At 36.9% G+C, this 19,656-nt stretch overlaps 1 protein-coding gene across 1 annotated transcript in view; it reads left to right on the top strand.

Annotated features, from left to right (window-relative positions):
* The window catches only part of LOC113048971 (acetoacetyl-CoA synthetase), a 29,882-nt gene that overhangs the window by 9,053 nt on the left and 1,173 nt on the right, over positions 1–19,656 (top strand). The window contains exons 6-18 of the mRNA XM_026210959.1: positions 263–377; positions 484–565; positions 742–892; positions 3,312–3,392; positions 3,725–3,849; positions 9,673–9,737; positions 11,644–11,766; positions 14,401–14,514; positions 15,155–15,280; positions 15,751–15,820; positions 15,960–16,018; positions 17,976–18,178; positions 18,282–19,656. The exon at positions 18,282–19,656 is cut by the window's right edge and continues 1,173 nt beyond it. Coding sequence (XP_026066744.1) covers positions 263–377; positions 484–565; positions 742–892; positions 3,312–3,392; positions 3,725–3,849; positions 9,673–9,737; positions 11,644–11,766; positions 14,401–14,514; positions 15,155–15,280; positions 15,751–15,820; positions 15,960–16,018; positions 17,976–18,178; positions 18,282–18,419 — 1,452 coding nt within the window. The 3' untranslated portion in view covers positions 18,420–19,656. The remainder of the gene's footprint in view (positions 1–262; positions 378–483; positions 566–741; positions 893–3,311; positions 3,393–3,724; positions 3,850–9,672; positions 9,738–11,643; positions 11,767–14,400; positions 14,515–15,154; positions 15,281–15,750; positions 15,821–15,959; positions 16,019–17,975; positions 18,179–18,281) is intronic.

Genomic DNA, 19,656 nt, shown 5'->3' with positions numbered 1-19,656 from the left:
TCTGTGTCACATGATCCTTCAGAAAAATTGTAATATGTTGATTTAGTGCTCATTAATATTGTAAAATAAAATTTCAGGATACTTTTTTAAGAATTAAAAGGTGTAAAAAAACCAGCATTTATTAGAAATATGAATCCTTTGTCTTTACGTTTGATCTGTTTAATTCATTGTTGATAAATATATATATATATATAGCCTATTGTATCAGTAGCATTACTCCTTATTTTTATTCTATCTTTAATGTGTCTCGTTTCATTTTAAGGGAGTTCTCGACCGATTTTCTCAGATCCAGCCCAAGTTGATCTTCTCAGTAGCAGCTGTTGTGTATAACGGCAAGCAGCACGATCACATGGAGAAACTCCAAAACGTTGTTAAAGGTTTAAAGCATACATTTCAGCCCACAATTTCCCCATATTTTTTACTTTTAACATGCATACATTTCATAGATCCTAATATATATATATTTCCCCCGTCATCTCTAAGGTCTCCCTGACCTGAAGAAGGTTGTGGTCATTCCATACGTTCGCTCTCGACAGGAGACTGACCTCTCCAAGATTCCCAGCAGGTCTGTGCGTGACGTGTGTTTACAAGCATATTTCAATCAATCACATCTATTATATATTGCACTGGTACTTCCATTTGTATGTAGAAGTTCAGTTTCCTTCTCTTTTAGTGTCTGCTGCTGCTGTATGTTCAGATGAGATCTGAAGTGTTGTCTGTCTCCTGTACTTTTTCTGTCAGCGTGTTCCTGGATGACTTCTTGGCCACAGGTAAAGAAGGGGATCAGGACCCTCAGCTGGAGTTTGAGCAGCTGCCCTTCTCTCATCCTCTCTTCATCATGTACTCTTCTGGCACCACAGGAGCTCCCAAGTGCATGGTGCATTCTGCTGGGGTGAGCAAATATTGTACTCTGTGCAATTACTTGATGTATGCATTGGAACATGATGTATAAACAATAGAATATACAGATGCATGCATTTGTTTTGCATGGGTGCAAATATCAAGAGCTAAATTATCAGTTTATAATGTAGGAACATATTGATGGATTTTATTTGCTTAAAATAGTCTATGTAAATATTAGATGATCAAATTTGAAAAAATGCTTATTTAATGCTTTAATAAAAAAAAATTTCAAACAGTACGTTAATTCAAAGTGGTATACATTAAAATGTTTAAAAAAATAATCATAACAGTTTATTAAGAAATAAAATGAAAAATAAAAAATAGATTCTAAGAACCAAAACATTTTTTTCAAATATAATTAAAAATAATAGAATTGACATTCAGTGCATTTCATTCAATTACTAAAATGAAAACTGAAATATTGAAGAAGAAAAAAATGACAGCAGCATATCACAGAGTTACATGAATTAACTAAAAGTAAGATGAAACCTGAAAATAGAAAAAAATGTCATGCAAAATATTAATATTTTGTGTATATAAATTCACATTTACATTTAGTCATTTAGCAGCCACTTTTATCCAAAACGACTTACAGATGAGGACAACAGAAGCAATCAAAATCAACATAAGAGCAATGATATACAAGGACTATAACAAGCTTAACACAGTACAGTTTTTTTTATTCTGTAATAAATAAAAAGAAAACGGATAGAATAGAAAAAGAATAGAGCAAGCTAGTGTTAGAGGTCTTTTTTGCTTTTGTTAGTTGCATAATAAATAAATAAAAAACCATTGAGCAAAAAGATTAGACCTGCTAGGTAGTGTTTTTTTTTTAATTAAAAGTATTATTAATTTAGTAAATTAACAGAGTCAGAGTGCAAGTTTTTTTTTTTGTAGAGAGAGAGAGAGAGTGCTAGAGTTGAGATGGAAGAGATGCTGGGATTGAGTTTGGCAGGTCATTGCACCAGGGGGGAACATTTACTGTAAAAGTCTGGGAAAGTGATTCTGTGCTTCTTTGGGATGGCACAATCAAGCGACGTTCACTTGCAGGATGCAATCTTTGAGAGGCACATAAATCTGAAGTAACAAATTTAGGTGAAGGGGTGCAGAGCCAGTGCTGGTTTTGTATGCAAACATCAATGCCTTGAATTTTTTATCCGAGCAGCTATTGGTAACCAGTGCAGATTGATAAACAGAGGTGTGACATCATGTATTCTTTTCAGCTCATTAAAAAATGAAATTGCTGCCATCTTCTGGATCAGTTGTAAAGGTTTGATAGAACTGGTAAATAATACTAAAATAATACTGATTTGGGAGTGGCACCAAATTTAAGATACTTTTTTTATATTGTTGTGGCTAGAATGTTATAGTTACAACCAAACTAATGTTTCAGACTACTAAGTTTACCCTTCCACTTGGTCTGTGTCTTGAACTGCTTTGTGATATTTGTATGCCAAAAGTGTGTCAAAGCACCTGTTGATCATCATACACACCATCTCGTGAATAGCCAACATTGACCACTAGATGACAGTAAGAGACAGTTTTAAAATCTGTTAGACACTATAAGCTGGATGCAATTGGGACGAGCAATTATGTGCACCATTTTCATCCCTTCTGAATGCATTTCCTGTTCACTCCCAACATTCGGGACACAGCAGCTCACATCAATTTAAAAAATCAGCACTGCATAGAAAATGCATTGAAAAAATCAGGGAAGGCAAAAACACAGTTTTTTGGGTGCTTTACGATCACACTTTGTTATCGCTTGGTCGGTGTGTGTATAACACTGTGTTTTCATTTTTCACAGCTTTTCCCTTCAGCCTTTGCAGCATTTGTGTCTGCCGCCTCTCTTGCGTGCTGGATAATTAGAGCGCTGTGTGTATGAAAACACACAATCACATGCACACATGCTGGTGCATTCCTCTCCTCTCGCTCTGTGGATGATCAGTGTTCAGTGTGCTCTTATGAAAACAGTACTCACGTCGGGTTACGGCGGTCAGCGAATGAATGCAATTAATGCTTTCCCTTGGAGACGTGTTAGACACTCGTTGCTGGACATGGTGTAAGAAGAGAAGCAATGAGAGGGTTTTTTAATCTATGCAGTGTCGCTGATCCTTTAGCTCGTTAATTAGCTCGTTCCCTGCCTGCCAGGACACCAGCACTTGAGAAGAGCATGAGATCCAGAAAAATAAACACAATTGTCCTTAACTAATGCTTTCTTTTATGTCGCCTCTGATATTACAGACTTCTTCTGATTTTATGTTTGCCATTTTTCCCACTCAAGGTGATTTGTGATGGATGTATGAGGTCCGTTGTCCTGAAGTTCTCACAGTTGTCCTAGCAAAGCACCCTCAGGTGTGGTCCATCACATTAACAACAGTCTGACCCTTTTGTTCTCCGTTCCCCAGGGCACTCTCATCCAGCATCTTAAAGAACACATTCTCCATGGCAACATGACCTACAATGATGTCATCATATATTACACTACGGTACGTATCTGGCGTCTTAAAAGCCTCTTCCAATGCCTCTTTTCCATTTATAATAATCAGGTTAACATCATTTTCCATGATGTCTTTGTTAGGGCAAAGTATTTTCTTTCCTCTATGTCTATATGTAATGTTAGCAAAATTAAAGCACACATGATTTGCAATATCTAGTTGGTCCGGTGTGATATTAAAAATTATATTTGGGTTGAAATGGTCCATTCTGAGCACGGTTTGATAGACTTTGAGTAGTTGGTGTGTTTGTCCAATCTGGTCAAACATGGGACAAAAACGTTGTTTCTGACCCATTCTTAAAGTAGATATGTGTTTCGTTGCAGACGGGCTGGATGATGTGGAACTGGCTGGTGTCCTCTCTAGCCGTCGGGGCTTCTGTGGTCCTGTACGATGGCTCGCCTCTTGTTCCCAGTGCCAATGTGCTCTGGGACCTTGTAGACCGTCTGGGGTAAGTCTGTGTGTGTGTGTGTGTGTGACTCGCTATAATGAAGGTATCACAGTCAGGAGCTTCAGTCACTCTCTCTTTTTTCTCCTCATGCACGAGCTGTAATTGGTTGAAGTGTGGCAGTGCTTATCACCAGCATCTGCTGTGCCCTTTGTGTAAATGACACCACATCACGACGGCAAGCTGATTTAAAGAGATGGGTCTAATTGGCCAGCTCTAATGTAGCATCGAGTTCCTTTCAGAGTTTACCTGTTATTGATCAGAAATGATCGAAGTGCAACAGACACTGGAGTTCCTTTGGATCACACTTGATGTGTGTGTGTGTGTGTGTGTGTGTGTGTGCGCGCTCATTTTCAGCTCCCTTGGCTTCTGGTGAAAGCTTCTATTCTTAACTCTCATTGTCTCTCCTCTTCCCAAGAGGAAGAAAATAGAGACATTTTTGCAGCAGCTTTTGGGAAAGCCAAAAAACACACATTTCTGTTACTCACCAGACCCATTTGTGTTTGAATCACTTCAGAGACGTTTTCATTTTTTTAAATGTTTATTAAGGTCGACTGTCAATTCCTAATAATGCATAATGAATTACTGGCAATTTGATATAATTAATTACACTGCCATTCAAAAGTTTGTGGTCCATAGGATTATTTTAAGAAATTACTACTTTTAATCTGCATTAATGGCAATAAAGAATAGATGCTAATATTAAGCAGCAGGACTGATTTTATATTTAAATCAGAAATGTTTCTTGAGCATAAAATCTGAATATTGGAATGATTTCTGAAGGATCATGTGACACTGAAGATGCAGAAAACTCAGCTTTAGCATTACAGGAGTAGTTTACATTTTAAATGTATTAAAATAAAAATTAGTTTTTAAATTGTACAATTATTTCACTATACAGCTGTTTATTTCCTCTTTGGTCAAAAAATGCATCCTTAGGAGCTTAAGATACTTCTTTAAAACAACAACAGAAATCTTACCAACTTAGTGCTAGTGTATGTGAAATTTAATTATATTAATTGCAAAAAGCCCTCACATGAAGCATAAATTTCAAGATGTATCATTATGGCAAACATGTAAAGCAAGAGATTTGACAAAAAAATTACTTCAATTGGTTTGATTTGCCACATAAATGAATATGTCTAGCATAGTTCTACGCTCCACAACAATTAATTTTGAGACTGAGTTTTTCATTCAGTCTGAACGAAGTAAAGTGCACACATGATGCATTCTATCATTTAGTCTGTACTTTTTCAAATGTTGGTCTGTTGCGTTCATTTCCATGCAGTTGCACTCTGTCTTGCTATTTTAAACGCAAGAATGCGTCCTGTGTGAACTGTTTTTGAGCGGTCTGCTCTCTGTAAATGTGATTTGGCGAGGCGTGTTGCTTTTAGTAGCAGCTGAATTTCAAGCATGAATTGCTCCAATGGTAGGAATATTCCTAATGTGGAATTTACACATGGGTCAGAGGGCATCTTAAACTGTGTTATGTGTTTAATCACATTATTTTATATAGTTATTAATTGTATTAAGTGGATAATTTAAAATGTAACAGTCCTAATTTTGAAAGGCAGCTCTGCCTTTGCATCTTAGAGTCTTTATGAGATTATTTTTAAGTTAGAGCCCTGTCGCTGACACCAATTAAGTTATTTCCCTGGGCAGTTTAGGGTTTATTTAGAGTTTATGGTGATGATGAAAAGATGGTTCTTTTTTATATATATTTAGTGGATGCACCATCATTCACTGCAACTCAAACCCAAACTTTTTACCTTTTTTAATTCCACTCAACAACCGATGGATGCAACTAAATGCCCCCCTACTATTTTTGGATTATGTTACATTGAAATGTTTGTCACAGTGCATCAGATCTTTTGCTGCTTCCATTTCATCACGACTTTAAGAACTTCCAAGCATTCAACCTCAACTGGTTCTGAACCTTTATATTATTAGACTAGCAGGATGTTTACAACTTGTTTTGTTTCAAAAGAGCAAGGAAGATATTGTTTCAAATTGGGCCTCTTAACTGGGAGCACACTACAGGACTTAAGCACACTTCAGAGAGACACTATGGTTGTCGAGGCTCCGACAGATTTCAAGCTTGCTTCAGGCTTGTTTCAGACTTTGAAATATGCTCCATTTAGTCTTCGGTTGTGTTCACTATCCTGACAAGCGAGAGGGCAGTAATAAGCAACAGCCAATGAAGCTGCGAGTGTGAAAGGCTTTAGGAAACTGGAGCAAAAATAAATAGATAAACATCAAACTGCTCCAAAAATCTCACCCAGCACTGTTTCATCTGTATTTTTCAGCTCTGTATCTTAGTTTTCCTGTTCTGAGCAATTCTGTATGAAACAATCACAAGCTTATCCTTCCTGTTGTCGGTTTACATTGTCAAGAAACACTTCTCCTGTTTCTTTGTAAGAAAGTTGGTGAAGAAATATATTCTGGGATCATTGCTTCAGTCAATGTCTGCGATCAGTCGTGTTAGCAGGGAAATGTTTCTTTGTACTTGGCTGTATTTGAACATGCTGTCTGAATTTGTAGACATTTGACATTGTGACAAACTTCAGACTAAATCAACCTGTCCTCCTCTGGTCTGCAGAAAAGGTGGAACTCTCACCGATGTTGTCCACTACACGATGAATAACACTTGTCATCTCTTTCGCTCTCTTTTGTCACTCTATGCTTAGTAGTATGAGTATACTGATCCTGGACTAGCTTTTATTTTGTACTGCTCGCCTTTCAGGATAATTGTGTTTAATGTTTAAAAATGATTTAAAAATGATCTATATTCAATCAGAAGGGAAACGGGATGTACATGAAGGAAAATGCATAAAGGAAACCTATTCTGGACAAAAGACCATTGTGAAACTTCTTTGTCATACTAGACAACTATTTCTTTGTGCTATATTGTTGCAGTCTGTGAAAAATAGCTGCTGTTTTTGGACTTTTATATGACTAAGTAAGGCTGCACGATTAATTGAATTGCGATTGTCATGTGCATTTTGATAGTAAAGCCAGTTCTGTAATCAGCAGTAAATCATCGTCACGTGCTTTCAGATGGAGCAGCATTTACTACACAGAGCCGTAGTTCACTGACAAGTTACGTAAAAAAGACTATTTTTCTGCGTGACTACGAAATCTAAGAAATCATTTGCGATAATGAAAGCTGTTTGCATAGCTTCTATGGATTTTAATTCGTCATGTTTTTGCAAATTTGCTAAACCGTCGTAGCCCAAGCTAATTTGCATGTCTTTTAAAATCTATTTCGAACATTTATTCCCTGCTTAATAGATTTTAAAAAAAATACATTAAGTAAAAAATTTACATGTTTTTCCATTTTGAGAGGAAGATTATGAATGGTCCGTGTTCTAGTATATTTTCATTCCATAAAATGCCATTATTATTTTTTATCTTGCATATTTTTAATCCAAACTCGAGTCTTTTGAAATAAATCCTTCTGTGAGATGATGGGGCTTCTTACACCGAATAAGGCACGCAACATATTTCATAATATTCTAAGCAGTGATAAAGGCATTTTTTTAATGAAAATTATAATTATAACTCCGATAAACCATATATTGCCATAATCGTGTGTATATTAGTCATGTTGAATCAATAAAAGCAGTTCTTCTGTTTATCCAGCTACCGCTATTCCTGGGTTTCTTCTTCAGTGTGTATTTGGAGTTTCAGTGTGAGAGCACCCTCTGGCCTTTGGATGGAGATTTACTGCTGATCACAGAACTGTGCTTCACTGAAAGATACACATGAGATTCACAGCTTCTGTCGAATCGTGATCTCGATTCCATTTCGACTTATTGTGCAGCTCTACGACTAAGAGACTAAGAGTGGATTGTGTTGACGTAAGACAATAGACACAATACTTTCCCCATCATTTGAGAGGAACCCACAATCAATTCTACCGGTTTTAAATTCAATCCAGAGTGTTACTTTCGTTGAATCTTGATTAGTTGGTTTGAGCTAAACTCTGATGAAAGATGTAGGATTGGACACCCCTGATATACACAGTGAGTTGGGACTTATAACTGGGGGCTCGTCCGGGATCTGAAATTTTGATTCATGCATTTAGCTGAAGCTTTAATTCCAAGTGACTTACAGTGCATTCAGGCTATAAATTTTTTACCAGTATGTGTGTTCCCTGGGAATTGAACCCACAACCTTTTTTGCTCTGCAATGCTAATAGCCACAGGAACACAGGTTTTTTTTAATGAGCTGGGTTTTAAAGTCAAGAATGAGCGTATTACAATCCTGTTATAATATTTATGCATCATTTGGGGACAGTGAAACCTTCCATGACTTTGCCATGTTGAACCAAACCTGGTTCTGAGTGCTGTTTCTCAGTGCTGATGGATCTCCCCTTTGAGCTTTCAGCCTCTTGGTTATAAACCCAAACCTTTAGCCAATAAGCGAAGGATCAGGTTAAGATCTGGTATACACCTATATATTGTAACGGAAGTCTAACTGAATTGCATTTGCTTAAGATTTTACGTCTATATTCCAAACTTGCATAATTGTCTCATTTGCCAGTTGTAATTTTCCATGTACAGATGGGGCCAAAATTATGTGACTTATACAAAATGAGCTGTCTGAATATGTAGACGAGCTTCACTTCTTTAATATTAGACAAATGAACAACCCCAGGATGAATTCTATGGCTAGACTATGCAGTAAATCAGAGATCCATGATGCTATAAACGGAAGGAAGATCAGTGGTTGGTCATATCATTAGATTGGTACTGGCGAGTTTTCCCTTTTTTTTCTTTTTCCTGACTGATATCTTGCTTGTAAAATCATGTTCCAATTCATTTCATATACAATTCTCTTTCTACATCCTAAACGACCCATTACTAACCAGGCCTTGCCAGCTGCCACCAATCACACGCAAGCAGGACGTTGTAATGGCACCTATCCGCATAGTGGACGTCTCTTTTTAGACATTTCTAGAAAAGAGAAAAATCAACAGGAAAAAATAAATGAGAATTTCGTAGGTTTAGATGGCTACTTAATTACATTTATGTGCAGATTTTGATATTTTGCACATTATTTTGCAAGACAAATATAGATTTTTTTTTTTGCTTAAAGACTAAATTATTTTAATGCTTTACATTTTACACTTTATGCATGTTCCCTGTGATTGGTTAACCTCTTTGAATGTAAAATTAATAGTTGCTATATACTTAATACATTGATGTGTCATCAACATGCTGATTTTTTTTTTTTTTTTTTTTGTGCATTGTGAATGTTGAAGTACATAGAAATCATTTTTTTCACTGTTTAATTTTAAACCATTGGTTAGACTTAATTCTTCCCGTTACAGTTCTACTCAAATTGTGTTTAGGAATGTTCAGTTTCATTTATCATACAACCTGTGTGGTAGAAAGTCTTCTGTACTGTAAATTTGCAGTGAACACTGGGCTAGACAAATGGAGGTTACACTAACACAACCGTGTTGACAGCATTTAAGCTTGTCTGTGCTCTTCAGATATTGCATTGGCTTGACCCCTGACCCCTGATTTCTGACCGCGAGTGATTCCATCAAGAGATGGCTGACCAAGGCCTCTGCAGGTCAACAGGCCATATAGATCAATTCCACCTCATTGACACTGAAAGTGTTCCACTTTTTCTTCTATTATGAAAGTGTGGAAATCTAAAGGGCTTTGGAAATGAGGTTTTCATATTTCTCAGAGACGTGGCCTATAGTAAAGCGTACCTCAGGTTTGACTAGCTCTAAGAAAGCCATTTTGCTTTTACACATTTAAAATGTACAATTAATTGTTAACATCCATTTGTTTTATCATTTGTTGACAGAATCACGATTTTTGGGACCGGAGCGAAGTGGCTGTCTGTGCTGGAGGAGAGAAATCTGAAACCTGGTGAGAATTACAATCCCTCGGTCTTCTCTCTTTCATTTCTTCACTTTTCGTTTCATAATAGAATTGTCACTATACAATATTTCAGTACCAGTGATGTCTCATATTTCTTAATATCAAGTTGATACCACTGCAAAAACAAATATTGTCGATGATTCCTTTCTTTAAAGAATCTAATATTTATATAATCACAATAAAAAAAGTGTCATGTAAGTATTTTAATGGGATAAACATTGGTTTAACATTTTCAATCATTACACAGTCATTAATGTTCTTTTATTCATTTATTGACATATAGGAGAGTGGCTAGTTTACATTTACAATGCAAAACCTTTTTTGGCAAATGATTTCTTTCTTGCTTGTTACACATCTACTGTTTACCGTGTCTGAAAGCACGTTGTTGCACATGTTTGACTATTCATGTCTGTACTTGATACTTCCGATAAAGTGTAAAGACTAATAAATGTATGTGTATGGGTTTTGTTAGCTTCAATTAGCTTCCATAGTGCTGTTTTTTGACATCCCTAGTACACATTAATTTGCCCACTTTCCCAGCAGTCTCTAGATGCCACTGAATCATTCACTAAACCGTGTGCGTGCTTGTAAATATTCAACAATAATGAGATAAACTGAAAGTGAATTAAAATGCAATTTGCAGTGGAAGATGGAGTTTATGCGTAATGACTGCCACGAGAGCGATCACATTAGTGTTTTTTTAAAGAGTTACTGCTGGAACTGCTCTGATGAGGAGACACTTTTATGAGCACCTGTGGTTTCCAATGCAGGGATTAAAAAATACACCTTGAAATGAAAATGTTTGGTCAGGATATGCAGCTATATGAGAATGTCTATCAATGGAAAAATTAAAGTGATAGTTCTCTCAAAAATTACAATTCGGTTTTCAGTTTGTTCCAAACCTGTATGTGTTTGCAGAACACAAAAGAAGAGATTTTGGAGAATGCAAAACATTTGCTGGTAGCCATTGACTTCCAGAGTATTTTTTTCCCATGCATTGACTAGCAACAAATGATTAGGTTCCCTAAAGTCTTCAAAATATATTCTTTTGTGTATAACAGAAGAATGAAATCTGTATTCATATTCAGTGCTTTGTGAATGCCAGTTCATGTCGCTTTAAAGATAAAGCTCTTGGTGTGCTTGAGTTAGGGGATTTATTTGTTTTGCATGTGTGTGTGTGTGTGTGTGTGTGTGTGTGTGTGGTTCAGTGGATCATGTGTTGGGGGTCAGAGATGTGCTTCCTGGCCCTCTGCTGCTCCCTTTGGCTGCTTGACATTTCGGAGCGACACCTGTTAGCCTGTGGGGTGTGGCACTGACTCTGATAACCGGGGCGAGAGACCCGCTCTACACGGGACCCCAGACGGGTGGCCTGGCATGTCGCCTGCATACATTTCAGCACAGTTTAACGTGGTTCATAATTCTGATCACTGTGAGCCATTCCCATCTGCCTCCAGACCACACAGTTTTTTAATAGAAGACTTTGAGCTGAGCTTTATACTTCAGGACTGTTTATAATATAATGTAGAATTAGGGCATATCAAAATGCTCTTGACATTTTACATTTTGATTCGAATAGCGTTTTTTATTAAATACATGCTATGGTTATTGCAAAACAATAGAAAAATATGCAAAACAAATAAATCCCCTAAACCCTCTAATACCTCAGATGCACAAAGAGCTTCATTCTTAAAGGGACATGAACTGGCATTCATAAAGCATTAAAAATGTTTGTTACAGAATGAACGTATAGGTAGATTGATCTGTACATATATGTGGCCATTACGGTTCATCTTCTTCTGAGCGTTTACAAGCAGTAGTGTTTCCTTTAGGAACTACCACTTCTTTTCTTTCTTTTTTTTTTTAACTAAGATTTTGTTTCCTTGTCCATTCACAGTAAACACACACAACCTGCAGACCCTCCACACACTCCTCTCTACAGGATCTCCATTGAAGCCTCAGAGCTATGAGTATGTGTACAGCTGTATTAAGAACAATGTGCTACTGGGATCCATATCAGGTGGGCATTTTATTTTATTTTACTTTACTATTTATTTTACTATTTGCTATAGATCACAGTGTCTAGATCCTGTGCTCTGGCTCTGTCCATGTGTGTCTGTGTCTTCCTCTCTCTATTTCTAAATCATGGTTACTTGATATGTATTTGGAGAGGATTTGTCTAATTTTAAATGGTTTATCTAATAAACAATTGGCAAAGGTAGTAGTTCTGTTCTCTCGCTCTGTCTCTTCTTTATTTTACTCTGTTCTATTCTGATGAGCCCACTCTTCAGTTTCTCTCCAATCATCAGTGCTCCAGCTTCTCTTGATAGTGTGTGTGTGTGTGTGTGTGTGTGGCAGTGTGATCTCATGCCTGCAGGGCCCTGCGGAAACAAATTAGCATCAGCGTTAACAGCTGTGGTGGACTGCTGATTTTGTGTGCATGTGTGTGTGTTTGTGACTGGGGTCTCGCAGCACGCCTCTCTCACACACCACCTGTGCCCAGTCTCTCCCTGCGGTTTCACCAGATGAGCTTCGCTCTCATGGCAGGTCAGCGGCAGCCTGCTGGAGTCCTGTATTTCAGATTAAAGAGCTGTGTGTTATTTGACTTCTTATGTGCAGCGCTTGTTCCTTCATTAACTACTGCAAAGAAAAAAACAAGGAAGTTACAGCTGTCTCAGTATTTGATATTTTATTATATAAAAAATAGATAGCTGATGAAGTCAGTAGTCATGTTGTGTTTAGAATAAAGCATGGCTTTGACTGTTTCACCATACAGAATTTTTTTTTTGTCTTTGCTGTTATTTTAGATTTAATTTTTTTTTTAATGCTTCTTGGTCAGTGTTTTTTTTGTTTTTTTTGTTTTTTTTCTTCAGTTTTATTAATGATAAAGCATGGCTTTATAACCTCTCCACAGAACAGAAGTTCTCATTTATATTATACTATATGGAATTTATTATGGCTTTACAGTAGTAACAATAACGATGTTTCATGTGATATGCTTAATATAGTTATTATGATTTAGCATGGTAAAGAGTTTTAGCAGTAAACTTGGAATTTTGTTAAAAAATTATCATAATGTAAGTCTAAAGTCGACAATTTATTTGAATGGTCTTAGATTTTGATGTGTTCTGAAGATGTTTTTGCATATGTCTGCCGTGAAGGCTTTTTGATTTGCCATTTGGCTCACTTTTGATACCATGACAGCACTCTCATTGGATTCTGGCACGTTTGCGGAGCACACGAGCCTCATAACTTTTCAGAAAAAGGCTTTGATTGACATTTCTTGACTCCAGGGGTTTTTGAAATGTCAGGCTCCCTAAAGATGTGTGCTGGAAAACAGCAGTGCAGCTACTCCATGCTCTTCTTCAGCTCTGAGCTCAGATAGCCTCTCGGCCCTATGAGATACTGAGAAACCGCTTTGTCCGGGATCAGCGCCGTGCACGGCTCCCCTCAGATACGTGACCTCTGCCGACCCGAGGCAGATTTGACCTTGACCCCAATGTCAAGCAGAGCATATGTGACAGGGCTTGTTTCCCGCCGCTCCTGTTTCTGTGCCAGCCAGACTCCTGAGCGCAGAGGGAAACTTTTAACACTTTCAGCCACCCAGAATCTCCTGAATCCAATAGACCCCCTGATATCACCTGCCATCTGTCACATACACACATAAACACACATATCTGTTGTCCCAGCAACCTTTTTGCTCTTGCTTTTTTTTTTCGGTTTTCAGTCTCTTTTATAATTCAATTTTACAGCCGTTACCTTTGTCAATTACTGAGCTTATTTTTACTCTATCCGACACAACCTCTCCTTTTTTTTTCTCTACAAAACCTCATTATATTGAAATATTGATTGTCTTGCTTTTTTGTTTTTTGGGTTGCAATATCTGTCTCTGTCTCTCTCCACTCTTCTCTGTGCTGGCTTTATAATTGATGAGCATTCGAGCTGCTCACACGTGTTGTAGATCTTTATATTGGGAACTCATTAAATTTAGGCCTAAACTTGCTCTGTTGATGTACAATAACTCGTATACTTCTAGCTGCATAGGTTTGTGTATTGTTGAGATTCAAAATCTGTTGATGCAATTCATAACATAAGAACACATTGCATTTCTCATCATTGCCACAGGGGGCGCTATATTGCGTGTTATTTCCTTCAGTTAGTCACCTCTTTCAAGTTAGCTGCTGGACAATCTTTACCAAAATGTCAAAGTCACTGCTTTTGTTGAGCTGCTACTTCCCAACATTTATGGCTTATTGCTTGGGACTTTGGCTTTTTCTCCACCATCAAAAAGAGTTTCAGTTTCATTCCTGAAGAGTTTGTTGGGCCAAATAGATATTTGAGCACCTTTGGTCAGCATCATTTTGCTTTTATTGTGTCTGGTAAGCAAATCAATAGGGAAGAGCTGTGGTATAGAAACTGTGATCCATATAAATGGAGCAATCAGCAAATTATGCCAACAAGTTTGCCTTAATGAAAACATCCCATGGGTTCCCAAAAAGGAAACTAAATTTTCTAGAGCTTTTTATCCATTGTGAAGATGTTCTGAAACGTGAAGCACGTCTGATATTGAGTTTCTCCACAAACCTGTGAGATTTTCTTGCCTTGAAGATTTTGATAAACTGTATTTTAACATCTTTAATATTCTTTCCCTCAGGTGGCACAGACATCATTTCATGCTTCATGGGTCAGAACATGACGGTGCCGGTTTACAGAGGGGAAATTCAGGCCCGAAATCTGGGCATGGCCATCGAGTCCTGGAACTGTGAAGGTGAGACACCGCTCATGTTTATCTCTGATTTTATGGACAAGACAATGGAGGTCGTCTTTTATTTAAATGTACTGTTTTTAATACAAAATCAATAGTTTTGGATCTGAAATCTGGTTAATGTATATATATCGTATATAGTAGTTAATGTATATATATCGTCAAAGAATCCTGAAAAAAGATAAATCATAATTTGTGCAAAAATATTAATCAGCATGACGTTTTCAGCATTGGAAATAATATGAAATGTTTCTCTAAAGCAGCATATTAAAAATTATTTCTGAAAGATCATGTGACACTGAAGACTTTAGCGGGAATAAATTACATTTTAAAATATATATATTTAAATATAAAATTGACTTACAATTGTAGAAATATTGCACACTATTAATGTTTAACAAAAAAATTTAAAACATTAGAAAAAAACTCACTAACATCAACCTTTTGAATGGTTGTGTAGATGTATTATATAAATGTATATTATTTAAAGCTTATATATTTACATTATTACCTACAACAATGCTGAGAACCTAATTTAACTGGCAGTATAATGATGCAACTTTATTTATTTATTTATTTTTGCTAGCTTGAATAAAAGTATTTATTGCTTCAGTAAACCTGTTGTGTTTGGTGTGTATTTCAGGTAACCCTGTTTGGGGCGAGAGCGGAGAGCTGGTGTGTTTGAAGCCCATCCCGTGTCAGCCCACTCATTTCTGGAACGACGAGAACGGCAGCAAATACCACAAAGCCTACTTTTCTACCTTCCCAGGTAACCCTTCACATGACATCACCCTAGATCTCATTTAAGGCATTATATGCGTCGTTCCAAAATGCATTGCTTCAGACTCATTGCATATACTCACATTTGTCTATAGAGGCTCACAGATGCACTGTGCTTCCTTCCTTCGCAGCTCTTAAACAGTCAAGTGTGTTTTCTGTGCGATTTAGAAAGCAAGCGAGTCCTCCCTTTGATTTGGAAAACAAACATGCCGCTTCAGTGTGTTCGGAAGAGGCTGCAGCTTTTCCGCCGTATTGATTAAATGATTTTTGCGGGTGGAAAGGAAAAAAAAAAGCTGCCAGCTTTTGTTAGCACAAGAAAAATCTCCTTGAAGCCTCGCTGCTGTCAGTTTGGAGAAGCAGGAAAAGGCCAAGCGGGACAGTTCAGCCTCATTAGCGTTCTCTGCTTCTTTTTATAACTATTTGTCCAATCCATATCTTTGCGTGTATCTCCTCATTCAGGAGTCTGGGCCCACGGTGATTACTGTAAGATAAATCCAAAAACGGGAGGAGTCGTCATGCTGGGGAGAAGGTACGTCTCGCTTTTTGTTCTTTGTTTGATCATCTTCTCTAGTTTATGCTTAGATGCTTATAATATTGCTGTTATTGTATGATGATACTGTGAGTTTAGTTATGGTATTAAGCAGTATTTGTTCTGTCTGTGCTTTCAGCGACGGAACATTGAATCCTAATGGAGTTCGGTTTGGGAGCTCAGAAATTTATAACATTGGTGAGAAATAAATACTTTTTTTAGCAGGCTAAAATCTCAAAATTGTTTTCATGTAATTTATAAATGTTCTAAATTGTGTTCGTATATATATATATATATATATATATATATATATATATATATTAGTGGTGGGCCGTTATCGGCGTTAACGTGCTGCGTTAACGCGAGACTTTTATCGGGCGATAAAATAAATATCGTCGTTAATCTTTTCTCAAAGTTGGGTTGGGAGCTGGGTCTATGCGAGCTATGATGACTTTCACCTTGATATTTTATATAACCGACTCGCTGAGGCCAGCCTAAAAAGATGCTCAGGACAGTTGGCCCGTCAATGCTGCGCATCGTCATGAAAGATTATCTTTTTCACATGTTTTTATGCCTTACCGCTTGTCGATTTAAACATTAAAGCATCCAAACACAAGACGTGGAAAAGCTGAACGGAGTGGCTGGTTACTGGTGTACGGTGCACACGAGAGACAGAGCCGTGTATCACGGACAGCGACACTGAACCGAGCTTTCTTCTGCGAAGAGAAAGGCGTCTCAAAACACTTGAACATCGAATTTGCTTATTTTTGCTCTTGTGCTGAAAAATACATACAAAATATGTCAAAATATCCACCTGGGAAATTATGCTCGAAAAAACTGTCAGTTATTTCTTAAGTGAAAGTAAACAGTTGAGGGAAAAATGGGATGTGTATTATATTGGATGCGTTCATCGTCTCTTAATGTGACCGCGTCTAATTTAGCTACTGGCTGCTGTAATGTTAATCCAAGAAAATGAAAGAAAATCACTCACTGCTCTTGACTGAATTACTTTTTTAACAGTAATTTTAACATTCAAACTAAAAAATATTCAGACACCAGGTATAATTTTTTATATATATATAGAAAAACTGTAATACTGTGAGAAATGTTGAAGGTGTCTGAATAAATGTAGGTTTGATTGTATATTACATTTTTACATTGAAGACTATCCAGTTCTATTATTTGGTTTCTGTACCTTAACATACTTGAAAAAACTTTAATGTTGTTTGCAGCTTGTGCAATGTGGAATTAGTTTACAGCTTTTTCAAGCACTTTGTGATGCATTTTGGAAACAGGAGATGAACCCCTTTTCTAATGCACCACCTAGCTTGATAAACCCCTTCTCAAAGACTTACTGTTTGTCAGTTTTATTTGGGTAACAGATATTCTGAATGCCTTCGAAAGAGCCATTTTAATCTAGATTAATCTAGATTAATTTCAAGATCACAGTGAGATTAATCTAGATTAAAAAAATTAATCTATGCCCACCACCACTAATATATATTTATATATATATATATACACACACACACACTTAAATACGTGTATATGTATATATACATATGTATATGTATTTGGCGTCAGTAAGTTTTTGTTTTTTAAATGCTTACTAAGGCTGCATTTATTTGATCCAAAATACAGTAAAATAAAAATGTTGTGAAATATTTCAATTTACAATCTTAAATTTACATTTTTATATATTTTATAATAATGTACTCCTGTAATGCAAAGCTGAATTTTCAGTAGCCATTACTCCAGTCTTGAGTATCACATGATGCTCCAGAAATGGTTTGAAAACTGGTTAATATTTTTTTTGTAAACTATGCTTGATATCAGTCAATATCGGATGCATATCAGCTGATTTTAAAATCTGTGTATGTTTATTCCACCTATTTATATATTTAGTTTAGATTTGCTTTCATTTTACAGCTTTACATTACAATAACACCATTAAATGTAAACTCTAATAATAAACAAATTTCTTTTAATGTTATATATATATATAGTTTTAAAGGTCAAAGGTCAAGCCATCGATTACATTTTTTAATTACAATTTTTATAGAATTTTATATAGATAATTATATATGATAATATAATAATTTAGAATGTGCTAACATAATATCACTAAGATCTTTTTTGCCCTCTCTTTAACCAGTGGAAGCCTTTGAGGAAGTTTCCGACAGCCTTTGTGTCCCTCAGTACAACAGCGATGGAGACGAGCGGGTGATTCTGTTCCTGAAGATGGGACCCAATAAGAGCTTCAGTCAGGAGCTAGTGGGGAAGATCCGCAGCGCTATCAGAGTAGCTCTCTCTGCACGACACATACCAGCCTTGATCCTGGAGACCAAAGACATCCCGGTGAGCTACGCTTGGACATTCGCTCTTAATGTCGCAATTTCTTCCCTTGCTTTATTTTCTGCACTTTTCCGCCTGATTGACTTTTCATTTCCTCTGCCTGCAGTACACTATCAGCGGAAAGAAGGTCGAGGTCGCAGTAAAGCAGGTGATCGCAGGTAAGGACGTCACTCAGCGAGGGGCTTTCTCAAACCCGGACTCCTTAGACCTCTACAAGAACCTACCTGAACTCCTGAACTTCTGAGCGCTTGCGTGAGGTACATCTGAACTCCTGAAAGTCCTGCGTTTCTGGGTCCCTTCGGAGGGTTCAGATTTTACCTGTTGGACCTTCTGGAAGAATTCCTAGAGCTTTTTAAATGTCAAAGTTCTTTGTTTTCTCTACCTGTTGCTACAAACTCAACTAACCGTTGGAACGGATGGAGTCTGTGCATGTAGCACTTCCTCCAAAGTCTAACTGGTTCCTCTTGGATAGAAAGTTGTGTGCCATTTTATGCGATTCCGACTTGGATCTTAAAGGGATATTTTATCTGCTTTTGTTATTTTTGTTATTGCGTCCACCAAGCATTATTCCCATGAGACGTACTGAACTAATTCACAAACCAGTTGTCTTCATCTATGATGTCAGTCCCATATCTATAAGACAAAGTCACTTTAATCTTAATTGAAGGTGTAGGAAAATCTGTGAATCTTTTTAAGCTCTAAAATGACACTTTATTCTCATAAATCTTCAGGAATCAAATTCACATGTTACCGAACATTGGGGATTTCTCTTGTGGTAAAAATGGGAGCCATTTATGTAGTAATACTGACTTTTTGGGTCAAACCAACTGTTTCCCAGAACTGGTAACATCTATGAAGCAAAGTATTACTGGTACAGTTTCCGGATTACGACCTGTTGCCATAATGAAATCAGTGCAACTGACTTCCCGTCTGGAAACATAAATATATTTATATTTTTAACCATAGTAAATAGTGGTTCATCACATCTGCTGTATTTGTAGAGTATATTATGCTGTCCAGAACTACTCTCTGTTGTCTACTAAAGCTGATGTAGCTCACTGGCCAAAAAGATTTCCTTATATTTGTACATATATACTGTATATATTTGATTCTGTATATGCAGCTGCATGTTTTGTGCTACACTAGCCTCTTTCTCTGTCTCTTTGGGTGCACCTTATATCAAGTTTTCATCAACAACTGAAGCTCATCTTCAGCCATTCTTTGGTATATAGCTTTATCTTTGCTGTCCCCAAATACACTGGCTTACTTTTGTCCTGTTTCCCGTCATCTGAAGACCGCATAAACATATGGAAAGAGCAGCTTTGTTTGTGGTTTGAGGTTTTGAAAGTCAGCGAGACTGAGTGACATGATATCCAGACAACATTAGATTATATAATGTTTGCATTAAGAGTAAAGTGAAGAATTCTGGCCAGTTGAAATGCATCTAAAACCACAATGAAAACTAGAAAATATTGATTTAT

Source organism: Carassius auratus, chromosome 30 (genome assembly GCF_003368295.1).
Source record: "Carassius auratus strain Wakin chromosome 30, ASM336829v1, whole genome shotgun sequence".
In the NCBI taxonomy this organism is placed as follows: domain Eukaryota; kingdom Metazoa; phylum Chordata; class Actinopteri; order Cypriniformes; family Cyprinidae; genus Carassius; species Carassius auratus.
Note: the sequence above shows the minus strand (reverse complement) of the source record. Positions and strands in the feature narration are given on the sequence as shown.